This window comes from Serinus canaria, chromosome 3 (assembly GCF_022539315.1).
Source record: "Serinus canaria isolate serCan28SL12 chromosome 3, serCan2020, whole genome shotgun sequence".
NCBI lineage: Eukaryota > Metazoa > Chordata > Aves > Passeriformes > Fringillidae > Serinus > Serinus canaria.
The window spans coordinates 38063807-38088116 of NC_066316.1; the positions used below are offsets into that span (position 1 = coordinate 38063807).

General features: G+C 50.5%; 1 protein-coding gene across 8 annotated transcripts; it reads left to right on the plus strand.

The window, feature by feature from the left end:
* Positions 1 to 1197: 1197 nt before the first annotated feature.
* On the plus strand, positions 1198 to 23735 carry VEGFA (vascular endothelial growth factor A). 8 transcript variants are annotated; one of them, XM_050972198.1, is made up of 8 exons: positions 1198 to 1398; positions 7213 to 7264; positions 12340 to 12536; positions 14183 to 14259; positions 14675 to 14707; positions 17428 to 17499; positions 18641 to 18772; positions 21029 to 23735. In XM_050972198.1, the coding sequence occupies exons 1-8, from the start codon at positions 1333 to 1335 to the stop codon at positions 21048 to 21050; spliced, it is 651 nt and encodes a 216-aa protein (XP_050828155.1). In that variant the 5' UTR covers positions 1198 to 1332; the 3' UTR covers positions 21051 to 23735. The 8 variants fall into 8 exon arrangements, 4 of the variants coding, with proteins under 4 accessions (XP_050828155.1, XP_050828157.1, XP_050828156.1 ...); XR_007777092.1 differs by lacking the exon at positions 18641 to 18772 and having other exon boundaries at positions 14871 to 17499; XR_007777093.1 differs by lacking the exon at positions 21029 to 23735 and having other exon boundaries at positions 16030 to 17499; positions 18641 to 18777.
* The last annotated feature ends 575 nt before the right edge of the window (positions 23736 to 24310 follow it).

Genomic DNA, 24310 nt, shown 5'->3' on the forward strand with positions numbered 1-24310 from the left:
CCCTGTATCTGAAAAGCCACGTCCTGGGGGGTGGTCAGATGATGGGTGTGATTACAGTTTGTCCCCCGCCGCCCCTCTCCCCAAATGGCTCTGCTGGACTTTGGAACAATTCCCACGGGCAAAGTGAATTTTGACCCGAACATGTATCCATCGGCACGGCAGAAAGCGCGGCGAGAAAGCAGGGGAGGGTGCTGGATTCGAAATGCGCGAGCCGCGGGGCTACGATTCTGGCGTACAGACCGCGGGGGGTGTGGAGAGGCGGGGAGGAAGCCGGGGAGGAGGCCGGGCCATCGCCGAGGAGGTGGGACTTGCCGGAGCGTCTCTCCCCGTGGCTGCTCTGCTCATTGCAGAGTGCTGACGAGCGGCGGGCGGTGGGTCGGGCGCTGCGCGGAGCCGCCGCTGGAGTGCGCGGAGCGGGGCTGCCGCCGCGCCGGGGGCGAGGAGCGCACGCCGCGCCGGCGGGGGACAGCGCGCCACGGGAGCAGCCCTCCCCGGGCACCGGGACCTGCTGTTAGCTTGCCGCCTTGCTTTATCCTCTCGTTTAATTTATTTTTTCCCCACCTATACTTTGATCCGCTGGGATTTTTTTTTCCTCCCTTTCCTACAGAGCCTTCCCACGCCCCAGTTCCCTCCCTCTCTATCCAGCTTGGATTTTTTTTTTTTTTTTCATATATTACTATTCTGATTTTTTTTTTAAAGCGGTGGACAGAGAGAGGGAGAGACAGTAACGGAGAGGACAGGAGGAAAACGCTCTGTTCGTCCTTTCCGCCACCACCACCCCGATTTGCGGAGAGGGGTCGGGCCGAGGGGCGGCGGAATCAGCCCCTTTCTCGCGGGGAGGCGACCCCGGCTCGGGGAGCCGCCGGAGGCAGCCGCCGCTAAGAGGGGGCGCAGGAAAAGAGATGCATTGAAAGTTTCCGCGCAAACTTTGCCGTGAGTGCGCGAATCCGAGCGAGCGCGGCGCGGGTGCCTGTCTGCCCCGACGAGGGGAGAGCGCCGCGGACGGGCGCCGCTGTGGAGCTCGGACTGCCCGGCGGCAGGGGCCGGGCGGCGGCAGGGCGGCCGCGGAGCCTGCGCTCGGCCCAGCGGAGCGCCCACGGAAAGCAGCAGCGGGAACCGGCGGAGAGCCGGGCTTATGGAGGGGTGAAACCGGAGACCCCGAAGAGGAACCCCCCTTTCCCCGCAACCCTTCGCAGCGCCCGGCCGGCAGCACCTCAGGAGGCGGCGGCGGGCACGGAGGAGGCGAGAGCGCGGCGGGGCGGCGGCGGCAGCGGGGCGGCGGCGGCGAGGCGGAGCACGGCGGGCCCCGCTTCGCGGCGTGCGCCGGCAACCATGAACTTTCTGCTCACTTGGATCCGCTGGGGGCTGGCGGCGCTGCTCTATCTGCAGAGCGCGGAGGTAAGCGGCGGGACGGGGGCTTTTGTGCCCCGCGTAGCGGAGGGGGGAGGGAAGGCAGACGGCCGACAATACTTTTCCCCCCCTTTTTTTGTTTTCTCGCGCCCCCCCTTTGCCTCCCACCTGCTCGGTGCGGTGCGGCCGCGCCGCTGGCGCCGGGTGCGGGTGGGTGCCCGCAGCACAGACACGTGTGCGTGCGGTGCTGCAGCGGGGGGACAGTGCTGCCCGCAGCTCCGGGGGCCCCGGGGCAGCGGCAGCGCCGTGCGGAGTGCCCGCGCACATGAGCGCGCCCCGGCGCGGGGCTCCCGGCGCGGCGCGGCCGTGGGGTCCCGCCGGGGCCGGGGCCGGGGCGCGGGGCAGGGAGGCAGCGCGCTGCCTTCTTGCATCAGCCTCGGGTCTCCTGACATTGCAAAAGGCTGCTTCGGCGATATTTGCCTTGGGTCGCAGCTCGGGTTCGTGCCGCCGTGTGGAGTTCAGAATGCCTAGCTGGAAAAACAAATAAGAGATCAAAGAGGACAAAATGGATCCAGAATTTCTTCCAGATTAGAAAAAGAAAATCAAAATATAGATCTCCTGCACCGAGATTACAAAACCAAGGATCTTTCTCTTCCTCTTCAGTCACTTTTACCTCATTGTCATTCTTGAGGAATTAGAAACCAACTCTTCCTCCTTTCTGTTTTTTAAAGAAAAAAGAAGGGCAGCTTTCTTTGCAAACCTGTCCTATACATATGTTTTCTAAAGAGTCAAGAGGGCTGTGTTGCCATGAGATATTAAGGGGTTTAGACAGAGTGCCCACGTGAAAGTGGCTGTTCGCGAAGCAGGCATGGATTACGTTTTTTTAAAGGTTTTAACAGGTTAGTTCTCTCCTGCCATTTCTGCTCGGCACTTGGAGAGAGCGTGGGCCAGATCATCTCCCACAATCGTGAAAATAAACGTCTCTTGCAAACTAATCAGTTATTCACATTGTTTGTTCAGCACCGATGCTGAAAGGCAACTCCCCAATTAGGAGCCATTTCAGCTGTAACTGAAGTCATGCAAGCACTGCACGCTTTGTTTCTAGCCTGTTATATCTCTACTTTATCCAGTGACAGCCGCACATTAGGCTGTGCTCGGCTGTTCTCGATGGGAACTGAGGCGCACTCTCTCTTGAGTGTGGCACAGAGCAGCTCCCTGCTGCCTTCCTGCCAGATTTGGCTGGTGGGACAATTGTTTCTGCTCTCCAGGAGTTTTTCCACCGTCACTCAGAACAGGAGTTTCTTTGCCTCCCAGCTCCTCAGTAAAATTGTACGGTAGCATCTGTTCCCCACCTATAGTATAGACAAGTCTGTATTGGTGTCCAGTGATAACACCCTTTAACCCTCCCCTTTTTCCTTTTCCCCTCCCCTTCCTCTTCCCCAGAAGAGGAAACGGCAGATCAGGTAGAGCCGAGATCTATCTGTCCTCATCAAAACCTCATGCTGCCTTTTCTCCTAGGCTGGAGGATGGTGCAGATGAGAAAACAATGTAGTGATGGAAAAAATGGTAGGGAAGAATTACAGGAGTTTGGGGGAAGTGTTGCAGGGACAGACACGAGAGATAGCTAGAGGTTCCGGTACCTGGGTGATGTGGGCTGTGTAAGTGCTCGGGCAGATGGATGGTGAGATCTGCCCTTCGGTTCTGTCCTTATTTGTCCGTTGGTCGTCCGGGCACCACAGTGATGGGAACGTTAGGAATACCAGCAGATCTCACGTAGGCAGCTTGGTGATGACTCTGAGCATGGCAGGAGGCATGACTCTTGACACAGGACTAGGGTTTGTGCTTTGATGATAATATTTATCTGGCTGTCAGGCTGATCTATCTAGGTAGCCAGGCACATAAGAGAGCATTAAATAAAAGCCCTGACAGAGTCTGAGTTGGGGAAGCAGGGTCCAGCATGTGTCAGGCAGCTTTTCTGGAAGCGAAGGAGAAGGGATGAAGGAATCACAGCGCTCCTCTGGTGAGGGTTCAGGGGGATGACTCCTTACTGAGGTGGTTGTTATGGTTGCTCCTGCAGCAAGACTTAGATGGTGGGAAATTGTTTCATGGTCATGTATGGGCAGCACTGATGCCACAAGTGTCTGCCTCCACTGGTGGCAATAGCCTTCCATGCAGGCTAGGGAAGGAAAGGCACTTTTGCAGTGCCACCCTCCCAGATGATTGATTGTGCTGAGCGGTGTGCACAGTCCTCACACAGCATGGGACTGGAGAGGTTGCATTGTTGTCCCCTTCCAGTCCTCCCTTTCCTAGAGAATGGGGGACAGGTGGTTATTCCCCATCTTCCTTCATCTGTGGGTCTTGCTGCCAGTGTGGTGACAGGTCACTCCTGATGATGGTCTGGGAGTTCTTCCCCTCCTGCCCAGAACAGCAGAGGGACTTGGATATACCAGCTGTATTGCCATTGGGAAGAGGCAGTGATCAGACACCGAGGGAGGGAGAACAAGGCTGTGACTAGACTGTTAATGATCACACACCCACCAGGCTGCCTGCCTTTGCTGTGCCACTGCACCACACCACGATGGGGAGCCACCAGAGCCTGCTTCCACAGCCCTTAGGCAGCTGGGACGCAGCAGGTCACCTTCCCCAGAGCCGTTCCTGTGCTCTGAGGACGGGCCAGAAAGAGGAGCATTCCTTTGGGAGCAGGGGAGAGGGACGTCTGAGGGGCTCACTGATTCCAGAGCAACCCCAAATCCATTCTCCTGTCTGTTCTGTCAGAGGTCCCTTGGCTGTGCTGGCAGCTTGCAGGATTACTGACCTCTGTCTGCTTGTACAATGGAGAAGGAGTGCAGTGAGTCCCATTCCCCCCCTCTCCTAAGCAGAAAACGCTGAGAATTTCTAGTGCCTAAGACGAAAAGTGCCTTAACTCCTGTCCCAGAGTCCCTCTCAAAGTGGATGGATTGTTTGTTCCAGTCCTAAACAGTTACAAAGCTCTTTTAATGAGCCTGCACAGATTAGGGGGAGGGGAAGGGAGAAAAAGAGTGCTGGTGGTGGTGGTGAGGGGGGTGATGGTTAGAGAGGAATGACTTGATTAACCTTTTCTCTCCCTTCAGAGCAAAGCTTGCTTTGGACAGGGACTGGGGGAGAAGAGAGGCAGGGAAGGTACAGACATGTGGATGGTGTGAAGTGGGTTTATTTGTTAGAGAAGGTTTTACCCCATGGAGAGAGGGATGTGCATTTGCTACAACCTGCAAAGAGCACAGAAAGGAGCTTCCTCTGTCAGCCCCATTTCTGGGCTCATTTATCCTACTCTCAAGGCCAGGCCAGGGGTTGCTTTCACACTACTGTGAAATGCTGAAAATCTATTGGAAGGAAATTGTGTTACAGAACTGTTGGGTAATGCCAAAAACCAGCAGAGGAGAGCATGACCTTCAGGCTCCTACCGAAGGGCACAGTTGGCCTGCTTGTCCCAAGGAATGTTTTTGGTTCCCCATGTCTGATACGTAGCAGACTGTTTTGAAGGGAGGCACAAGGCCCTGCCTCACCTGCTGTTCTAGTGAACGTGCTTTGAGGGCACTAGGCACAGGTGAAAGACACTGCTGAAAGGGCAGAAAAGTTTCTTGGAATAGTGAGCAGAGAGCCTGTTACTGATAGTTCTGGGAAACCTTTCTAGTTTCTGCTGAGAGCTCCCTTGGGAAAGCTCAGAAGCTCTTTCCCCACTTTGCACTGATCCCGTTTCCCGTCTTTGGGGTCAGATCACATCCCAGGTCCAGGTGAGCCCTGCAAGAGTGTTCTGGCTCCTGCTCCACTACATCAGGGGCAGGGTGAGGTGCTGGCTAGGCACAGGTGAGTGGTGAAAGCGCGTGTGTGGCTTGCTTCCGCTTCTCATCACTTGGGCAGCCTGTGGGCTTGCACATGAGGAGGCAGTGGGCTTGGCAGCTGGCTGGGTAGTTTTGCATAGAGAATGGGTAAAAATGACCCTCAAGGTGTCTCCAAGCTAATTTTGCTCAAGTCTGTCATGGTCATTTTGTGTGTGAACCAGAAATCCCTCTGTGAAAAGTCTTGGGGGCGTTGTGACTTGAATAAACTGACTTGGCTCGTGATCCTCTTCCTGTGCCATAGCAGATTGAGGCTTTTCTGCCCTTGATGCGGTTTTCTTTTTACCCATAGACTGTCAGGCACTGATTGGCTTTGGAAGGCCACTGCAGCCTCCGCTGCCTCCATTTTGTTTGTGCTGTTGCAGTGACCTTCACACTTCAGGAATGAAACTGTTTCTAGGAACCTGCTTTTTAAAGTGTTGTCACAGCACTGAGACTGGGCACACAGCCCCCCTCCTCCCCAGAGAAGAAATAGATCCACACATGGGGCAGCTCAGGTCTGGGCTGCTAAGTTATGCCCAGGTATAGAAAGACTTTGATTGAAATGAGAAACAAGTTCGGTCAGGGGGACCTTAGACAAAGGGAACTATGCACAGACACAAAGGAATGTCTGGGAGAGGGGCTTCTAGCTGGCTCTCTTGCCCCCTCCTTTTAAAAGCTGACATTTTCAGCTGCTTGGATGGTGGTGCTGCCCTGTGCACCGGACTGTCTAGTAGACCATAGCTGGCAGATTCCTGTTGTGAGCTTGGGGTGGACTTGGCCTTAATTCAGTTCTGTCTTCAGCTACAGCATCAGAGGGCCTTTTTCTAAGTCTGAGCACAGCATATTGCTGACAAAGCAGTATTTTGTATGGATTCCTGTGCTTCTTATGGGCCTCTGCTGAAAGGCAGGAGGTTCTGGGGTGGATGGCATCACACAGGTGGCAACATACCTTGGAGAAGTGAAGAAAGCTTGGCTTTTTCCATTTTGGTTCAGAACAGAACAGCAGGGGGAAGCCTGACTTGGCTGGAAAGTTATGTCAGAGCTGAAGCCCTCACGAAGAGCAGGAAGAGTGGCGTTCTTGTTTCACCTGGAATTAAAAAGACTTCCTTAGTAAAGTGGTGTAATATTTCTCCATAACATTTTGGGGGTGGGTTACCTGTCACCACTCCTGCCTGCATCAGTGCTTTGGAAATGTCCTTAGTCCCAAAAGGCAGCAAGAAGGACTGCAGAGCCTGCTGCCTTTTCGTTTTTGGCCCAGGGGAAGCTGTGGAGTGCTGGAATGGGATCCACGCAGGGGCTGGGGACTGGGACCATTAGGTGAGGGCGCCCGTCGCCCTCCCTTCCATCAGAGAGGAAGAAAACCCGGGCGGTTTGGCGGCGTCCATCGGCAAAGTGGTGCTGTCACAGTTAATCGCCCTGACACCCGGCCAGATGCCGACACCTCCGTGGCCACCGCTGCTGGGTGGCAGACATCTGTGACATTGAGAGGGGAGCGATGCCCTTCCGTGCCTGGCTGCCCTTCTTCCCCCTCTGCTCTCCCGGGCCAGATTCACCTTTACGGGGAGAAGCGGTGCCCGGATCCATCGTTCGTGTCGGCAGCAGCAGCAGCAGCAGCAGGTCTCCCCGTTACTTCTCTCCGCCGGGCTCGCATTTGCTCCCGGTGTTTGCCCGCGGTCACTGACAGCAGCTCCCCGGGGACGCGCTTCTCCCTTGGGGCCGTCTCTCGGGCCCGGCACACCGCCTTGCCAGCCCTGTCGCCCGGCCCGGAGCCGTCCCGCCCGTGCCCCTCTCGGCTCCCCCGGGAGAGAGGGGAACAAAAGGTCCCTCTGTGCCCGCCGGGACGGCCGGGGGGAGCGGCTTGGCCTCGGGGGCGCCCCCTCCCGCCGGGGCTCCCTTCGCCCCCTGCCCGGCGGAACCGGGACCACCGGGGACCCTGCCCGGGACCCCCCGCGCCGAGACCGCGTCACGGTTCCGCGTTGTGACTGAATTTCTGTTGTCTTTTCAGTTGTCGAAGGCTGCGCCTGCCCTGGGGGATGGGGAGCGGAAACCCAATGAAGGTAAGCGCTGGGCGGCTTCCCGGCGGGCGGGGACGGCCGGGGGCTGGGGGGAAGGAGCCCCCGAAGCCGCCGGCGGCCAACACCGCCACCTCCCGGGGAGCGGGACCGGGGGCTGCCGGCGGGAGGCGCCGCCGCCATCAGCCCCTTGGTGGCGGCCGCAGCGCCCCCGCCCCACGCCGCGGGCCCGGGCCAGGCCGGGGGTGGCCGTGGGCCGGGCTCCGAGGCGGCCGCGGTGCCAGGGCGGGCAGCCGGGCTGGCCCAGCCCGCCCCTGGCTTACCGCAACTCCGAGTGAAACTGCGTGCGTGCGCTGGTGCACATACGCGCGCTCATTTATATATATATATATATTTATATATATATATATATCTACACACACACGGGCGCACACAAAGAGCTGAGTAGCGGCACACAGTTTGCTGGGGATTCGCCACAGTGCTGTAGGAAGGGATTTGTCACATTTTGCTGCCTGCCTCTTTCCCGGCGGTGCTAGTGATGCCCGGCTGGGTGGCCAGGGCTGGTCCCTGAACAAAGGCCGGAGCACACCCCCCAGGCGGCAGGTCTCTGAGGAAGAGGAGAAAGGGGCAGTCCAGGATGATTTTCTGGGCTCATGCCTCCCAGCAGTCCCAGGTACCCTGCAGTCAGCAGATTGCTAAGCACTGTAAAGAGCCAGGCTTGAAAAATACACTTTTTTATTCTGGTTTGGGCTAGCAGACTTTGCAGATTCAGGGAATGGCACTCTAGGGTTCTGATAGGTTCTGATGGGTTCTACTAATTGCTTCCTGGTTGTCCATTATGGACAGAACCATTGCCTGGCGGGGAAACAAGGTGGTGTCTCTGCAGCTGCTGTGATCTTGTGTCTTTCCGGTTGCCCGAAGGCCAGAATGTGGCAGTGTCCCCTGCCTCGTTGGTTCATGCAAGTAAATGTGGACCAGAAGGGCAGTCAGCCCCTGGGTTAGTCAGAGATGTCTCCTGCGAGCTCCCTGTCTAGTGAAGCCCTGTGCATGTCAGGAGGTTGGCTTCTGTCAGCAGTGGGATAAAAGGGCTGTGGACTTTGGAACCTTCAGGCTGAGATGATCATCACCTGCTTTAAGACCATCCTGGCCGTGTTCTCCCCTTACCTGCAGAGCAGAGCAGATCACTTGTTGCATGGCAGGATCTGGCAGACGTCTTGCAGGGTCCCCACGGGCTGTGACCTTCAGCGTTATTCCAGCCAGAGGTCAGCAGAGGGCTCCAGCACTGTGGGCCCAGATTGTTTTTGGTTTTTTTTTTTTTCTTTTCATAGCAGTCAGTTTCAATTTCTGTAACTTTATTGGTGTGACAGACTCCATGTGTGTTGCCAGGGGTTTGTGGCAGGCTGTGCTTGGGATCGGTGTCCATTTTGTGATTTTGTGTCCAAATTTCTGATTTGCCGGTGCGCTGCCGCCTGTTGCGCTTGACCCTTGCTCCTGCTGAAGTCAACAGACGAAGGTTCAGTGACTCCAGAGGGATCAAGATGGAGCCTGCTGTGAGGCTTATTTTGGTAACCAGTTCTCTGCTGTTGGTAGAAAAGAGCTAGTGTCCTCATCTGTGCCATTTGTTGTGCCCAACAAATCCCTCCTGGGGAGGGAAATAATCAAACAGAATTAACTTCTGTCACAAGAAGGTTGATGGGATTGCCGGAGAAGCTGGTCTGGCAATATAAGTGGTGAGACTTCAGTGTTATTGTCCGGTGCTATTTCAGGTTCTGCAGTGTAGATATATCTGTGAAATAAAAGTCAGGACTCCTGGCTCTGCTTGTGTCCTGTAGTTTGAACTTAGAGGTCCTCTCTCTATACCTCAGTTTCTCCTCTGTGAAGAGGAGATGATGACTGGCCTCTGTTACCCAAGGACAGTCCTGTAGTTCCTTCCTCTGAAGCTCTTAGGGGCTTGAGCTGAAAGGTGGGTTTATGTCTTTGGCCATTTATTCTTTCTCTGCGATGTCAAACTGTGACAGGTTTTCATTTGGGATGGACTTACTCTGGTTGGAGACTGTTATTTTAGCTTCAGCCCCTACCCTTTTGAGCTCAAGAGAGGCTTCCACGTGTTTTGTGGCAGAGGAAGTTGTAGAGGAGTCAGACAAACACTCTTTTGTTTCACGAGAAAAGATTTTCTGGTATAAATAAAGGAAACCACCATCACTTGTGGCTGCACTTTTTATTTTCAAAATAACAGTGTGTCTCTATTGCTGCTAAGCCATTGATGGGGAGGGAGACAAAATGATCAGGGACTTCTCCTTTTCTAATCCAGCCTGTTCTCACTCAACTGCTCCACATTTGAACTTAAACTCTGCCTTGAAGAGTTAATGTGGGTCCTGTCTGTGTTTTAACCTTTCTTCCCCCTCTATTTGCAATGAAGAACCTCTGATTCAAATCTGAAGGTGTTTTGCAGGGTAGGAGTGTGAGTGAATTGTGGGATTAACTTCTAATGTGGGCTGAAGCCCAGATTGCAGGAAGGGAGCAGACGTAGTGGTGTTAGTCCTTCGGTGACCTTCCTGTGCTTCCCCGTGAAAGGGACCTTCTTCCATTTGTGGCACAACCAATGGCAAGGTAGCACAGGCAGAATCAGCCCAGCAAAGTGTGCAATACAACTCCCAGTACATAGGAGTGAGTGTAGGTATGGTAGAAGGGGCAGGGCTTTGCTGTGAAGTTGACTGTACCTCAGTCCTGTGCTCTGGTTTGGTTTGGGTGGTAACTGCAAATGAACTATGGAGTGTTGTGCAGTCTCCATGTGAATGCTCTGTGTCCAGCAAATAAGGCAATGTGGCTTTTGTGGCAGGATTTTCTGACTGGCAGCTAGGAAAAGATTCCCTGGTTCCTTTTCAGAGGCTGATTCAGACTTTGGAAAACCATAATGTGTTAAAGTAAAGGGAGAAACTCCCAAATTCTTTGTGTGAATGATTTAGTCCTGTCAAATCTCTCAGATCTCAAGTGTAGTTGTCAGGGTGCAGCTGTGAAAGTAAAGGCCCTGCAAAAGAAGTTGAATTGGTGTTCTGGGGCCTGTTCTGTAGTATCATTTCTCCAGTCTAATCCATATGCCTGGATAATGCAATATTTAGGAAAGCATGACAGATGCCAGTCAGTTTCAGTTCATTTTTCTGCTCTCATTTTCTGCCTCCTTTATGCCCCAGACTGGTGTGGTCAGCAGCACAGGTAACTGCTGCTTTCCCTCCCTCTTACTTTCCGTCCCTCCCCTTGACGTAGGTCTGTAAGCATTTTTAACCTGAACTATGTCTTTACTGCCAGAGTTCTCAGATCCTGTGTCTGGCACAGTGTGAATAATCAACAGTGCAGTTCAGCGACTATCTTTGTGCCCGCAGAATTTCCCACGTATTAAATTGTTCAACTTGTTGGAACATAGGCGGTGACTAAAGTCACTCCAAAGAGGAACAGGAAGAAGGAGGAGAAGGAGGTAGTCACATACAAGATAGGAGAACAGGCAGGAGACATGCGGCAGTTAGGGGAGGAGGGAAGAGGAAGGGAAGGAACAGAAACGTTGTCTTCTAGACAAGGAATACCAACAAGCAGTCCGTGCCTGCCAGGCTACATTTCCCTTTCACAAGCCACTTTCTCTTTTAATAGCCGCTCACGCTCTCTGACACTTCAGACTCCTTGGAGGGAAGCTCCTCCCCTCTTGTACCCGCTCTCAGCACTTCAGCACTATGGCACTGTCAGCCCCGCATGACCTAGAATTAACTTTCAACAATTAACTGCGGGCTGTGAGCTCCAAGCCCTGCAGCTTTTGCATTTTTGTGGCAAAGTAACCTTTATGCCAGTTTGTCACAAGTTCAGGGCACTTTAGAAGCGCTTACTGGAGACCATTATTTTCCATGATGCAAGCAGTTTGCTCTTATCACTCTGAGTTATCAACCTTGGTGCTGGAGGACTCTGCATACTGTTCAGGTGGATCATTATAGTGCATAACAGCATGGGGCAGGCACTATCTCCTTGTGCATACTCTTACCCTCTGCTCCATGTGAGACATCCTCTGTTGCCAGTGGGGTGCTAGAGCTAGGAGGCCTGGAGGGCTCCAGGTACTCACTGTTTGCAGTTCTGTACTAGCACCTGGGGTTTGTGTGTGTGTGTACTTATCTATACTATCTCTCATCTCTTTAAATCTCTCCAACCCTTGACCAAGCAGCAAAATGAAGCTTTGGCAAGAGACTGGGAAACATTGAGAAATACTTGTGAAATCAGTGCAGATCGCAAGCGGTTAGTGTTTGCTCCATTTGTAGGGAAGGCATGGGATAATGGCAGATCCACCCTGTTCCCCCTCCCACACTGTCTCATTGTGGTTCAGTAGCCAAATATATAGTCTGGTTAATGCTGGGGGTGCTGCAAGCCTACTTTGAATCTTTCAGTGGGTGGCTTGGTTCCTCGGTCTGGGAAAGTGGTCAGTGTGGAGACACGGAGGCTGTGACTTGTAGTGGATGCTGTCGTGGTTCCATGGTGACCTGCTGAGGTAGATGTTCTGCATGGCCAAAAGAGGTAGATGACAGGAAGGGTGAAGATGCATAGCTCCATGGTTCAGAGCCTCTGCTTGCTCTTGGGAATGTTTGTATGCTGAAGTCCATACAAAGGATGCTTCTGGCTTTAAAACCGCTAGGGCATCCACTGACTGTTTTGAAAGGGAGTAAAGGGCAAACCAGTGAAGGGCCTTAGTCCAGAGCGCAAATTATCTGCTGCAGCTTCTGGGTTTTTTTGGCTGAGCTGATACTCTTAGTGGCAGCATATTAGGAGTATGGGGAATAGCAGAGAAGAGGTTTGGGAAACAGTGACCTGTGGCATGCATCATGGTACCAAGGAAGGCAGTGAGCTCTCTTGTCCATCTTGCCTTTGCCCTGAAGCAGCTCCTCCAGCAGTAGGAGGAGATTGTCTTTTTCCCTTTCCACTTGATGTGTGTGTATGTAGAGCACAGACAATGGATTTAGGCCTGCAAGACTGTTAGTGAAGAGCATAGGGTAGTTGTGTTGCAACTGTCTGGCTCACTTTAAGGGGTGAAGCGCTAGACATTCTTGAGCTAAGTTTGCATTAACTTATTCCCTCCATTCCTCTTTTAGTTATCAAATTCCTGGAAGTCTACGAGCGCAGCTTCTGCAGGACTATTGAGACCCTGGTGGACATTTTCCAGGAGTACCCTGATGAGGTGGAGTACATATTCAAGCCATCCTGTGTGCCTCTGATGAGATGTGCGGGTTGCTGCGGCGATGAGGGCCTAGAATGTGTCCCTGTGGATGTGTACAACGTCACAATGGAGGTGAGGGTCCAGCTTGCAATCTGCCATGCTTGGTTGGAAGGAAGCAAGACAGCCATCACAGCCACCCCAAGTCCCAGCTCCCAGGGAACCTTTCTTCTGACCCTGGTGCTCTGTGTTACACCACACAGGGTTAAAAGATGAGTTGCCTATGTATACTTAAGGCTAAGAGGAGAGTCTGTGTTTTGGCTCCTGCCCAAATACTGTAGGTAGGAGCATGCAAAAGAGAGTTTCTGCAAAGGAGAACTTTGTGCTTGGAGAATGCAAAGGAGCATTTCTGATGGTGTTATCTCCTAGTTCCCAAAGAAGATACTCCTTGGGCCCTTGCACCACCTTAACTCTACACACTGCTGTTGTTCTGAAAGCAGCAGAATAGGACAAAAGGGGAGAACCTGTCAGCAGTCTCTCCTGAAGAGCATGTGAGGTCAGCCTGTACCAACAGAGCAGGGAATTTGGGTCTTTAGCTATCCTGCTACAGCAGGGGTTAAAGGGGATCTATGAAACAAACTGGGCTCTTCCTCCTTTGTTTGGAGACTGGTGAAGGTGGCCATGATAGCAAAGGCTGGGCCTTTGGGGAAAGATGCAAATTGCTTTTGAGAGCTTAGTTACTGCCCTTGTTTGTGAGACTGGAGCCCATCTCTTGTCCAAAATTGTGCTGGTGCCCATTACCCATAAGCCATAGCTTCCTCACCTACTTTTGTCCCTTAGCCTCTTGAATGGCCGCTGTAAATAATGCTGTGAATTTTTAATATCGATGAGAGATGTGCAGTGCTAAGTGATTAACCAGCAGGTCCTTTTACTTGAATTTTGGGTTGTGTTTGAACTGTGCTGGAGAACCTGCCTGTGCTCTCTTATGGCTCCCCATACTGCTTTTCCACTTGCAGGCTCCAGCCATACTAGCTTGGTGTAGCTAGGGATGGTTTTCTTCCTCCCATTCCTTTGGGAGGAAGTGGCAGGCTGAATTACAGTTCTTGACTGGTATGCCTGCATGCCTGTAAAGGGTCAGAGGCAATAAAGCAGATCTCTAGAGCTTATTTTCCAGCCATGTTCTGGGTTAAGAGAATGTGACAGTATTCCATAGCTTCTAAATATCTTCCCTGGATATACCTGGGGCTGGGGTCTGGGTTTTGTAGGACTCTTAAAAAAACCCCACAGATCTCCAGATTTATTTTGTGTGTCAAGTTACTGAGAAAGTGAGATGTCAGCTGGGGAGGAATGGTGGCTTAAGGAAAAGGAGTTGGATTTGGAATTTTCATTTTGGACCTTTGTGTGAGACTGAAGCAAGGCTTCTGCACAAGCATTCTGGATGTTCAGCTACTGTCTGCCCAGCATCAGCCAGGGAGGGCTCATTGAGGATCTTGCTATGGGGGTACACCCTCTCCCATGCCTGTCTCCAAGGCAGTCCACCAGTGCTGGCACTGGGCATGCACGAGCAAACAGAGCTTTGGCACAAGTCTGGTGTTGCTGCTCGCTTGTGATCAAAGGCCTTCCCTGACTGGGAGAATGGGGCCTCAGAGCTAGCTCGAACTCTGCCCTGCTCTTCCCAGGAGCACCTGGGGTGTGAGTGCTTTGCTGCACAGCAGCCTGATTTGGGACTGTGAACATGAAGAGTGAACAGGCAGTGACCCTTTCTGTTTCTTTCATTCCAGATCATGAGAATTAAACCCCATCAGAGTCAGCACATATCACACATGAGCTTCTTACAGCACAGTAAATGTGACTGCAGGTGAGAATGGAGCAGCGCTGGTTCCTCTTGCAATAAACTTACTCTGAGCCTTTCCTTTTTTCTGCCATTGGGTTGGGACTCTTGTTCAGATGCTTCTGCAGCCTTCTCGGTTGGTTTGCAGTGGGATGGGAAAAGAAGCCTGGGAAAAGAAGCCCCCTGCTGTCAGGGCTCTTCCATCTCTAGCTATCACAGGTGGACAGTGCTAGCCTGCATCCTGGAATCTTTTGGCACTAGCTACCAGCAAGGGTCAACAGGAGAACAAAACCACTTTGAGACGGACCATTTAACTGGTGCCGTGGGCATCTTGCAATGCTGCCTGTACATGACCTGGACTTGGTGGGAGCTGGGGATAATACAAGAAGTATATATGATAAGCTCTCTTCTAATGAGGCCTTTGTTCTGTCTTCCCCCACAGACCAAAGAAAGATGTCAAAAACAAACAAGAAAAGTAAGTGACAAGCCTTTCCTCCTTTCTCTTTTGGTGGTTGGTTGTCATTTCCTCTCCCCATTGCCCCTTGCCCTTTTCTTTGGTTGGATATACTCACTTTAAGAAGGTGTCTTTGGAAATGGCATATGGTACTGCATGGGGCGATGCTCTGAATCCATTCCAGGTGGTCACAGAAACCCAGATCTGATGGTCCTTCCTTCATACCCCAGACATGGACCTTGCATGACCCATGGCCATGGCAGTCATTCTTAATACTTTTTCCTGAGTCAGGGAAGTCCTGTCGTGTCTGTCCTGCTGGAATGGATTCAAGGTGCAGCCCCCATTCTCCCCTTCCCTCTTCCTGGGGTGTTTCTGGTTACTGCAAATTGCTGCCTTTCTTTATTATTAATTTTTTTCTTGCTGCTTGAGTGAGTACTTGCTGGCTTCTTTCACAGCAGCTTTGGTAGGAACTCTGCTGGCTACAGGGAGAGGTGGAAGTAGAGGCCTGGTGGAGGCAGGACTGATGCCATGCAGGATGTGACACTGGTTTTGTTTGGGTGGGGATTTGGGAGGGTGTAAAGGGAGGTGGATGTCCCAGCTGGGTCTCGGTGAAGGCTTTCATAAGAGGTTATTTAAATCTGATGAATTTGCTTTAGTGGCCTGAAGGAGGTTAAGTCACAACCTTCCCGTTACTTCCTCCCCAAAGTAAAAAGGTTGTGGAAAGTAGAAAAATAAGCTCTAATCCTGCAGTAGTTGCAGGGATGAGCATAAAATACAAAGCAACGTTGAAAAGAAAGAATGATCTCTCTGAGCGAGAGGATCAGCTGGACTGCGCATGACTGGGAAAGCAACTCTGCCATTTAGAGGTGCGGAGTTGGAGAGGAAGGAGTGAATATCTGGAGATGAGGCTGAATCTGAGACCGAGGGAGCAAACAGGAGAGAGAGAGCTTTTTTCACCCCTCTCCTGGTGTTTGTATGTTTCTAACTGCCTTCCAGCCTCTCCTCCTCCCCCTGGAAATCTGCTCCTGGCTGTATCAGACTGCGTGCAGCCAACAGTCCTCTCTGCGCCCGGCCGTGTCGGGGATGGTCGGTCTGTGTGGCTCTATAGTTTGAAGGTGTGCGAGAGTTTGGTCTGTATGAGCTCTGGTGAGGATGGGGTGTGGGTGTAGCAGCCAGCTCGGACTGTGTTGCATTCACTTTTCCTCTTCTAACAGCACTTTGCCTGCTCTTTGCTGGTTCTGCACTCCCCAGGGAAGGAAGGGAAGGGATGGGAGAGACTGGTGTGCTTTGATTTGTGCCAGATTGAAAGTCTTGTTATATTGGTACCCCTCTCCTCCCTTCAGGTTGATTTTCTTCCCCTCACCGTCTCCCTGTGACTCCTGCCTGACATGTAGGGCAGAACTGGGATTGAGCTGATGCTCTGACACTCGTTCCAGTGAGACGACTTGAACAGGGCCTAGGAGACACCTATGGTGCTTTCTCTTCTATCCCTCCAATTCCCTTTGACAGCTCTCTCCCGAGGTGGGCTGCACCAGGGAACGAGGGAGCCTTTGCTGAACTGCCTCAGAGCTGGGACTCATTTGCCTGACAAGCCCTGGTGCTTTGCCTAGGGCCTTCTCCTTGCATGTCTCTCCCTTGCTCCTGTGCTAATGTGGCTCAAGAAGCAGTACAGGCTCCAGCCTCCCTCGCTCCCTGTGCTCTCAATGGCCCATAGGGATCCATGGTTAGTGTCCAGGGCTGCATATCCTATCCCCTGCCTGCTCTGCTCCTGCCCAAGAATCAGAGGCAACTGGTGAATTTTTCAGAATGGAGTCAGTACCTTGGCTCCATCTGCTTGTCTGTCTGGCAGGTCCATGTGGACGGTGACAGGAGGGAAAAGAGGGAAGAACTGAAAGCTGCTTGCTGATTATCTCCTGGGTAAAATAACTAGGTCAGGCCATCCTCTTCCCCCTCTTTACTCTTCAGTACTCAGAATAGAGGCTGCCAGAGGAGATGTTACAGGCATCCAAGTAAGGTCTCCTGGAAGCCTCTGAATCAGAGGCAGGAGGTGAGGTGGATAAGCAAAGCCTTCAGGTTGGGTAGCCCTCTCTGAGATCAGATCTCTTCCCTTGTCTGTGGAGTGCTCCTATCCCAAGGCAGGGTTGCCGCCCACCCTGCAGCAGAGCTATTGTAGCTCAGCTGCCTCCTCCTAGGCCCAGTACTGGGCAGTGCATCAGGTCAGAGTGGTTTCCTCTTCCCTGAAAAGAGCCCTTTCACTCAGGTTGCCTTTTGTCAGTCATTGTGCACCTGTGCTTGTCGCCTGGAATGGTTGTCTGCACTCACTGCGGTGGCGTGATGCTTTCACAAAGCTTTCTGTTCCTTCTCCCTCTCACCCCCTGCCCCTTTCCCTGGACGGGGCAGGTGCCCCTCTGAGGCTCCAGCAGATCCGCCTCTGCTCGCAGCAGCCTTGCAGGAGGTGGTCTCTGCTGAGTTCCCTGGTGTTGGCTTGGCTATGGGCAGGCTGGTTGCAGAGCTGACAGGAGCGCCGGAGCCGGTGAATGTGCGTGCGAGGTGGAGATCTGTGCTTCAGCCCTGGGATTTACCCTCCAGTCCTGCCTCATGTGCTTCTCCCCTCCCAGCAAGGCACATGGCTGTATTTTTTTTTTCTCTTCTTCCTTGCGTTTTCTTCCATTTTCTATCTCTCCCTTTCTTTCCCCCTCTCTCTCTTTCTCTTTTTTTTTTTTTTTTTGTTTTTCTTCCAGAAAATCAAAGCGAGGAAGGGGGAAGGGTCAAAAGAGAAAGCGCAAGAAAGGCCGGTACAAACCACTCAGCTTGTACGTTTGTGTCCTCTGCTTGTAGACTCTCTTCCCTCCCTCTCCCCAAAGCAATCTGCCTGCTTGCTGCTCGCTCAAATCTCACCCTCCCCTCCCAGTCACTGGTGGGCTGCAGATCCTGCAGGGGCAGCGCTGGTGGTGGCACTGCTCTGGCACTAAGGCTATCTCAGGGAAGGTGGCTTTAGCTTGCTTGGCTGTCTAATCAGCAGTGGTGACCATTGTCCCAAGGCACAAGAGTGTGGTGGGTGGACCCTGCACCTCTTCACGCCTTCTGGTTGCAACTCTGTCATCTGCTTTCCACCACTTGTCTCGTGTCCTCACTGCTATGATGACTGGTGACAGGCAGGCTGGCATCTGCCATGCATGAGTGTGTGTGTGTGTGTGTGCGTGCGTGCGTGCGTGTACACATGTGTGTGCGTGTCTGGTGGAGTCACAGGTGGAGAGGAGAGGTGGGACAGTGGGAAGCCAGAGAGGGGGTGCTGGGGAGCTGGGGTGGGGGCTCTCTGTCTTATTTTTTCCTCTCATTCTGCTGGATTTGGTGGCTTGTCTCTCTCTGTCTCTTTCGCTCTGCCTCTCTCATGGTGGTTCACAAAATTCTGCATTGTAAATTCACAGCCCCTCCATAGGAGACTCCTAGGTGGTGAGGTTGGGATGGGGCTTACAGAAAGGAGGGCAGTGCTGGCTGCAGGGGTCAGCATGTGATGCTGGAGCCCATCTGCTTTCCAGGGGAGGAGAGACCCTGTGTATTTAACTCGTTTAGCTGCTGGCCTCTTTCTACTCCAATAGTCCACTTCAGAGAATTCCTTTCATTGATGTGTCAATAGCTGGCTGGGACCTCTCACCTTCCCATCCTTGCTTTCCCCTTCTTCCTCCCTCTGGCCTGAGCCAATGGATCCAATGCAGCATTTGTGAATACTGTGCAGAAGGCCTGTTTTCTTTCTCTGCGCTAATGCAAGGGGTTGCTGTCCTGGGGCTGTTGAGGTGCTGCTGGAAAATCCATCAGCCCACGGCACTCCAGTTGGCAGCATGGGGGCTGCGGGAGGGGGCAAGGGGATTGCTTTGATGTTCAGGGTGTTGCATGTGTATTTTCTTTCTGCTGAAGCGCTGTAGCTTAGACATCTTTCCTTTTGCCTTTTTGCAGTCACTGTGAGCCTTGCTCAGAGAGGAGAAAGCACTTGTTTGTACAAGATCCCCAGACCTGTAAATGTTCCTGCAAATTCACAGACTCACGTTGCAAGTCGAGGCAGCTTGAGTTAAACGAGCGCACTTGCAGGTTTGTGTCCTGAAGGATGAAACACACAAAGAGAAAGAGAGAGAAAGAGAAAGAGGGGGGGAGCTTGCTTCCTGCTGACTTCTGGCACCAGTGCTATTTGATTACTTCTTTTCTCTGTCCTACATGGGCCAGAGAGCAGAGGGGCTGACTGGGGTGAGGACAGAGTTTCCCTGTGTCAGAGGGCAGCTGTTTGTTTCAGGTGTGCTCTCAGGACTTGGATGGGGATGGCTCCCAGAGACAGGCCCTTTGTATCTCTTTACCAGGTATTCTTTACCATAGAATAGGATACTGGAGTTCATGTTGCTGCGGTAGGCAGGGGAGGGTCTGTATCACTCTGTACCTTACCTGTATGCAACTCTGAGAATATTGCTGGACAAAGACAAATCCTTAACTGATCAGGATTTGACCACCCCTGTCTTCCAAGCCCTTTTTTCTGTGGCTTCTAGATGCTCTGCTGTGTGCAGAATGAGGAAAGCCATTATGAGACTCCCTCAAGGCTGACCCTACATTCTCCTTTGCCCCTTTGTTCTTCAAAAGGCCAGGGAGAGCACCCTGTGTTTTTGTACTGTGCTCACAGTTCCCTGTCCATGTCCTGTCCAGAGTTGTGGTTTGAGAGGCTGCAGTCAGGACTGTGAATGGAATACGGCAGGTTTAAGTCTGACCCTGGGCGAAGGCAGAGCTGCCTGTTTCAGATGTGAGGTGGGAGACATAAAGGCACTGTGGAGTTAGTGTTTGTTCAGAGATCCGTGTTGTGCATGTGTCATCTGAGTGCTGTCACACACCATCTGTGGCGCAGACACATAAAGAAACCGATTCCTGGTTCTCACCTGAGCACTTTGGTGAACTCAGTGGGGTGTCTTGACTTGCACAAGCTACATGTGCACCTCTGGTGTGGGATCATCCTACCTGTGTAGAGAGAGACATAGAAATGGGGTTGCTAATGAGCACTTGGCTGTGACTCTGAACTCGGATCCCCTTCACAGAGATGTAGGAGATTGTTCCTGTTTCTGCAGTATTGCAGTGGCAGTGGCTCAAGGGGAGAATGCAAGGGAGAGAGATCCAGGGTTCTCTGTGGCTCCATCTTGAAAAGAGGAGACATCAATTGGCTAGGTGGCTAAGGCTGTTACAAGTAGCAAGTGCTTCATTTGGGTGTGAAAATGCTTTGTGTCCGAGCCAGAGAGGCTTGGCATTGCCAGCATGATGAAAACTCCTCTGTATACAGAGAATTTTTCTGGGGTGCTGTAATTTCAGTGGGAAAGTAATTGATGGAGGGGCCATAATAGAGTGACTTTCAGAATTAAACTTCTAGCAAGTAAAACCCCTGAAGTCTGAGGTCTGAGACCAGACTTAATGTTGGCCTTTTCCCAAAATCTAGAGTAACTCACAATTACCCCACAGAGTTTGAAAGGTGAGAAATAGTAGTAAATACAATGAAAAACAAACAAACAAACAAAAATACCCCAAAGAAGTCATGGTGGCAGAAGGGGTTGCTAGTTTCTCTTACTAGTCCCTCTCTGTGATGGGATAATTGGCACTAAGGGAGGTTTCCAGAGGCAATGTGTTGGCCAGAAAAATGGGAAGGAGTCATAGGAGTAGTTAGCTTATCAATTTCCAGATAAAAAGCTGGTTAAGCTTAAGTTCCTCTTCCTCTTTCTTGTAGAATTAGTATTGGGACCTGCAGGGGAGGGTAAATTCTCATTTCTCCTGCTGCTTCTTCAGGCCACTGCTGTTCTCTGGTGCTAACCCCCACTCACAGCATCTAGTGGAATGAAAAAGCACTTACTTTTCACCTTCTTGCCTGCATGGGGCCTTCTTGTCTGCACTGCTTCCAACCCAAACAAGAGGCTAGGTGGAGAGCTGAGGGTGTGTCTCTGCATGCATTGCTTAGCCTTGTTTTTCTGTGTTTGTGTGTATTTGTATGTATGGTGTGCAAAGATGCAACAAGAAACTCAGCTTTTCTGTGATAAGCCACTGATTCTGCTCTAAAATTTTGTTTGAATATCTCCCCTGCTCTGTTTAGGTGAGCCTGGGGGAACAGAATTTATTGACTCATTTGTGGGGTTGAAATTCTCAGCTGATTTGCCCCATCTGCACAGCACTTCACCCCACCAGTGACGTCATGCCATGTCTTAACACCATGTGCTCTTAAACACATTAGTCACCACCACCCTTCCTTCCCTTCCCTGCCCTAGTTGCACCCCCATCACAAACATTAACCCCTGTTCTCTTTTTTTCCTTCCTTCTCCTCTTTGACAGATGTGAAAAACCGAGACGGTGAGCAGCGGAAAAGAAGGGGAAACAGCCCTGTTTCTGGAGCCTGATTTCTCGCCTGGACAGAATGAAACAAAACAAAACAAAACACTAATCCAAATGAACCCTAAAAATGAAGGATCGGTAGAGCACAGCACTTTCAGTACGGACGATGGACTCCGGAAGGAACATTCCCCAAGGCACCCGCCGCACAGAATTCACCTTTGGGTTTTGAACTGTTTTATTTTATTTTTCTTTTTATGCTGCTAAATAACAGAGCCAGGAAGACTTATAGGGGTGTATTTGATGGGTTTTCCCATGCATACATATATATGTGTGTATACATGCATATACATATATATATATGTATATATATTTTAACCACATCTATATATACATATATGTATATCTTAACCACACACACATATATATATATATATTTATATATATATATATATATTTATATATATATATATATATATATATATATATATACACTGATTATTTTTTTTAACATTGCTAATGTTATTGGTGTCTTCACTGGATAATACTCGACTGCTGTGGACACAAGCGGGCTACTTGGGGCATAAGAAACAAGCTAAGACTGGACTTGAGTAGAAGCGCTGGGTGTAAACTTCTTAACTCTAACTGACTTGTGCGGCCTCCGCTGTTTCTCTGTAGAGTGTGCTGTACCACAAACCACCTTCTCCTTGCCTGGGACAGGGAGGAGAGGTGATGGAGAGGATGGGCAGGGAGTTCCAAAGAGCGGCATCCTAGGGTGCGATGGGTCAAAGGCCAAGGAAATGGCCATCTCCGTGATCAAGGATTCCTCCTCCCCTCTCTTCCCCCAACCTTCGCCCTTACTCGTCGCATAACCTGCCTGCCTTGCCGGGACATGGGATGTCAGTGTACATTTTGCGTTGACTTTATTCACTGTAGAACCTTTGCCAGAGAGTTGTGCTGGCTTCACTTAAGGATGGTGGGCAGCTGATGCACACTGACTTTCTGTTCAAGGAATTATCACAGGAGTCTAGATTTCCCGCCCTTGGTGGCTGCAGAAGGACACAAGGTCTACAGTGTGCTGAAGCAAGAATGGGGACCGGTGCATAGCCACACAGTTGTTCAGCACTGTCTGCTTTCTTCATGCACAGAGCTGCCACTCAAGAGCATCCAAGATGCTTATGGAACATTTCTGGAAAGGGATATTAATCAGAAGTATATACACCGTAGTGGGGGTGTGTGTGTATGTATGTGAATGTATGAATTTGTGTGTGTGTATGTATGTATGTATGTGTTTTTCTCTCTTTTTTATATATATATATTTATTTTTATATATATATATATAAAAAAATAATATATATGTATGCCAAGATTGAAGGGGGGGAAAAAAGAAAGCAATTTTTGCTGCCTTCAGTTTGTGTGCCCAGTGTGAATGACCCTTAAGAAGGTCAAGATTTTTGTTTTAATGACGTACTGTAAGTATCAGGCCCCTTTTCCATGTCTTGGGCTGGAGAATCAAATGTGAAGACAGCTGGAGTCCCTTAGCTGTGTCGTGAGGTTCTTGGCTATGTGTGTATCTACAGTGTAGGCTGTGGTGTACGTGAAACCCACCTTACACACGCGCGCACACACACACACCCCGAAAGTGTGTTTGTACATCTATGTGGATATATATAATCTAGTTCTGTGATTAAAATTATTATTAATAATAATAATAATCAAAAAGGTACTCGGTCTGTGTCAGAATGCTGCCAAACATCATCTGCAATTGAATTTTCAACGCCTGATAATGTACAACACGGAAAGCTTCCAAAAAGACAAGACAGTCTAAAAACAGACTCACAACAAGTGACTACTAACCACTAGGATCTCCCCATCCGACTGATGGCTTTCAGAAGGAGAGAAAACACACGGGTGGGTGCTTGCATCTGCAATGTAGAATACTCATGCTGCATCGTGTGCAAGACAAAGGCTTCCGATCGGGGGAGGGAAGAGAAAGTGTTTTATATACTTATTTAATATCCCTTTTTAAATTAGAAATTAAACAGATAATTTAATTAAAGAGTAGGGATTTTTCAGTATTCTTTGTTAATATTTAATTTCAACTATTTATAAGTCGTACCTCCTTTTTTTCTTTTTTTTTCTTTTTTTTTTTTTTTTTTTTTTTTTTTTTTTTGTACTGGTTGTGTATAAATTTAACCTTCCTGATGTCCCATCCCGTCTCTCCCCAATTGTTGGCAGAGTCAGTAGCATGTTATGGGCAGTTATTTAATTAATTTCTCTAACACCTACCCCTACACATTCCTATTGAGACAACGGTTAGATATACATCTACATACTATATATATATTTGGCTATGTGTTTGTATATATATATATGTTTATGTATATGTGTGATTCGGATTAAATAGACACTACAATTTTTTATATATGTAAAAAGAAACAGGAAAAAATAGAAAATTCTACATCTTGAATCTCTCTCCTTTTTAATTTTAATATTTGTTATCATTTTATTTATTGGTGCTACTGTTTATCTGTAATAATTGCGGGGAAAAAAGATATTAACACTACATATTGTGTCTAGTGAATTTTTTCAAGATATTCCTTAGTACATATTTATTTTTAAACAAAGAAATTACAGATATATCTTAAAACAACAACGACGACGACAAACAAACTTTTTTTTGTATTAAAGAATTTAATTCTGACCTTGATTTCCTTTGCCTTCTCCTTCTGCCTTGCAAACTGGTTTTCTTCCATTGTGTAACAGTTTATCCAGCATTGCCTCTGGAGGCTACAGGGCATCAGCAACCTACCAGATGGACTCTTGGATTTGTGCCCAGAGTTTCCAAAAGCACCTAGGTACCTGAAACCCATTGAAAGTAATGGGAGGTAGGCACCAGAATCCTTGTGTGGAGCTCAGCCCGAGTTCCCTGCTTGGTGAGAAGAGGGTGGTGTGATGGGCAGGACCAAGGGGACAGGACTCCTGGGTTCCTTCCCAGTGTGATGCCAAGCAGTGTGGTGATGGTCCCAACCCTGCCTCTCTTGTCAGGAGCCAAGACCCATGAGCTGGGTACTGTACCGGCATGAGTAGATGCAATCCTGGTGGAATTTACAATCCAAGATGAAAGTAATGCTGTGAGCCTGCCCTTTCTGGTAATGGACTTGGTGTTTGCAGTTGGATCTGTATGCATGTAACTCGTTGTCAGTGATGGCTCAGCCAGACCTTGCTATCCTGGGTGACAACAAAAAACTGTTTAGCTCTGACAGTGCTCATCACTTCATGAAA

What these genes read in the sequence shown, in the direction of transcription:
- VEGFA (XM_050972198.1), top strand. Translation starts at nt 1,333, where the DNA reads ATGAACTTTCTGCTCACTTGGATCCGCTGGGGGCTGGCGGCGCTGCTC. An exon ending in GGAGCGGAAACCCAATGAAG is followed by an intron (nt 7,265 to 12,339) that starts GTAAGCGCTGGG and finishes TTCCTCTTTTAG; the next exon opens with TTATCAAATTCCTGGAAGTC. An exon ending in CGGTACAAACCACTCAGCTT is followed by an intron (nt 17,500 to 18,640) that starts GTACGTTTGTGT and finishes GCCTTTTTGCAG; the next exon opens with TCACTGTGAGCCTTGCTCAG.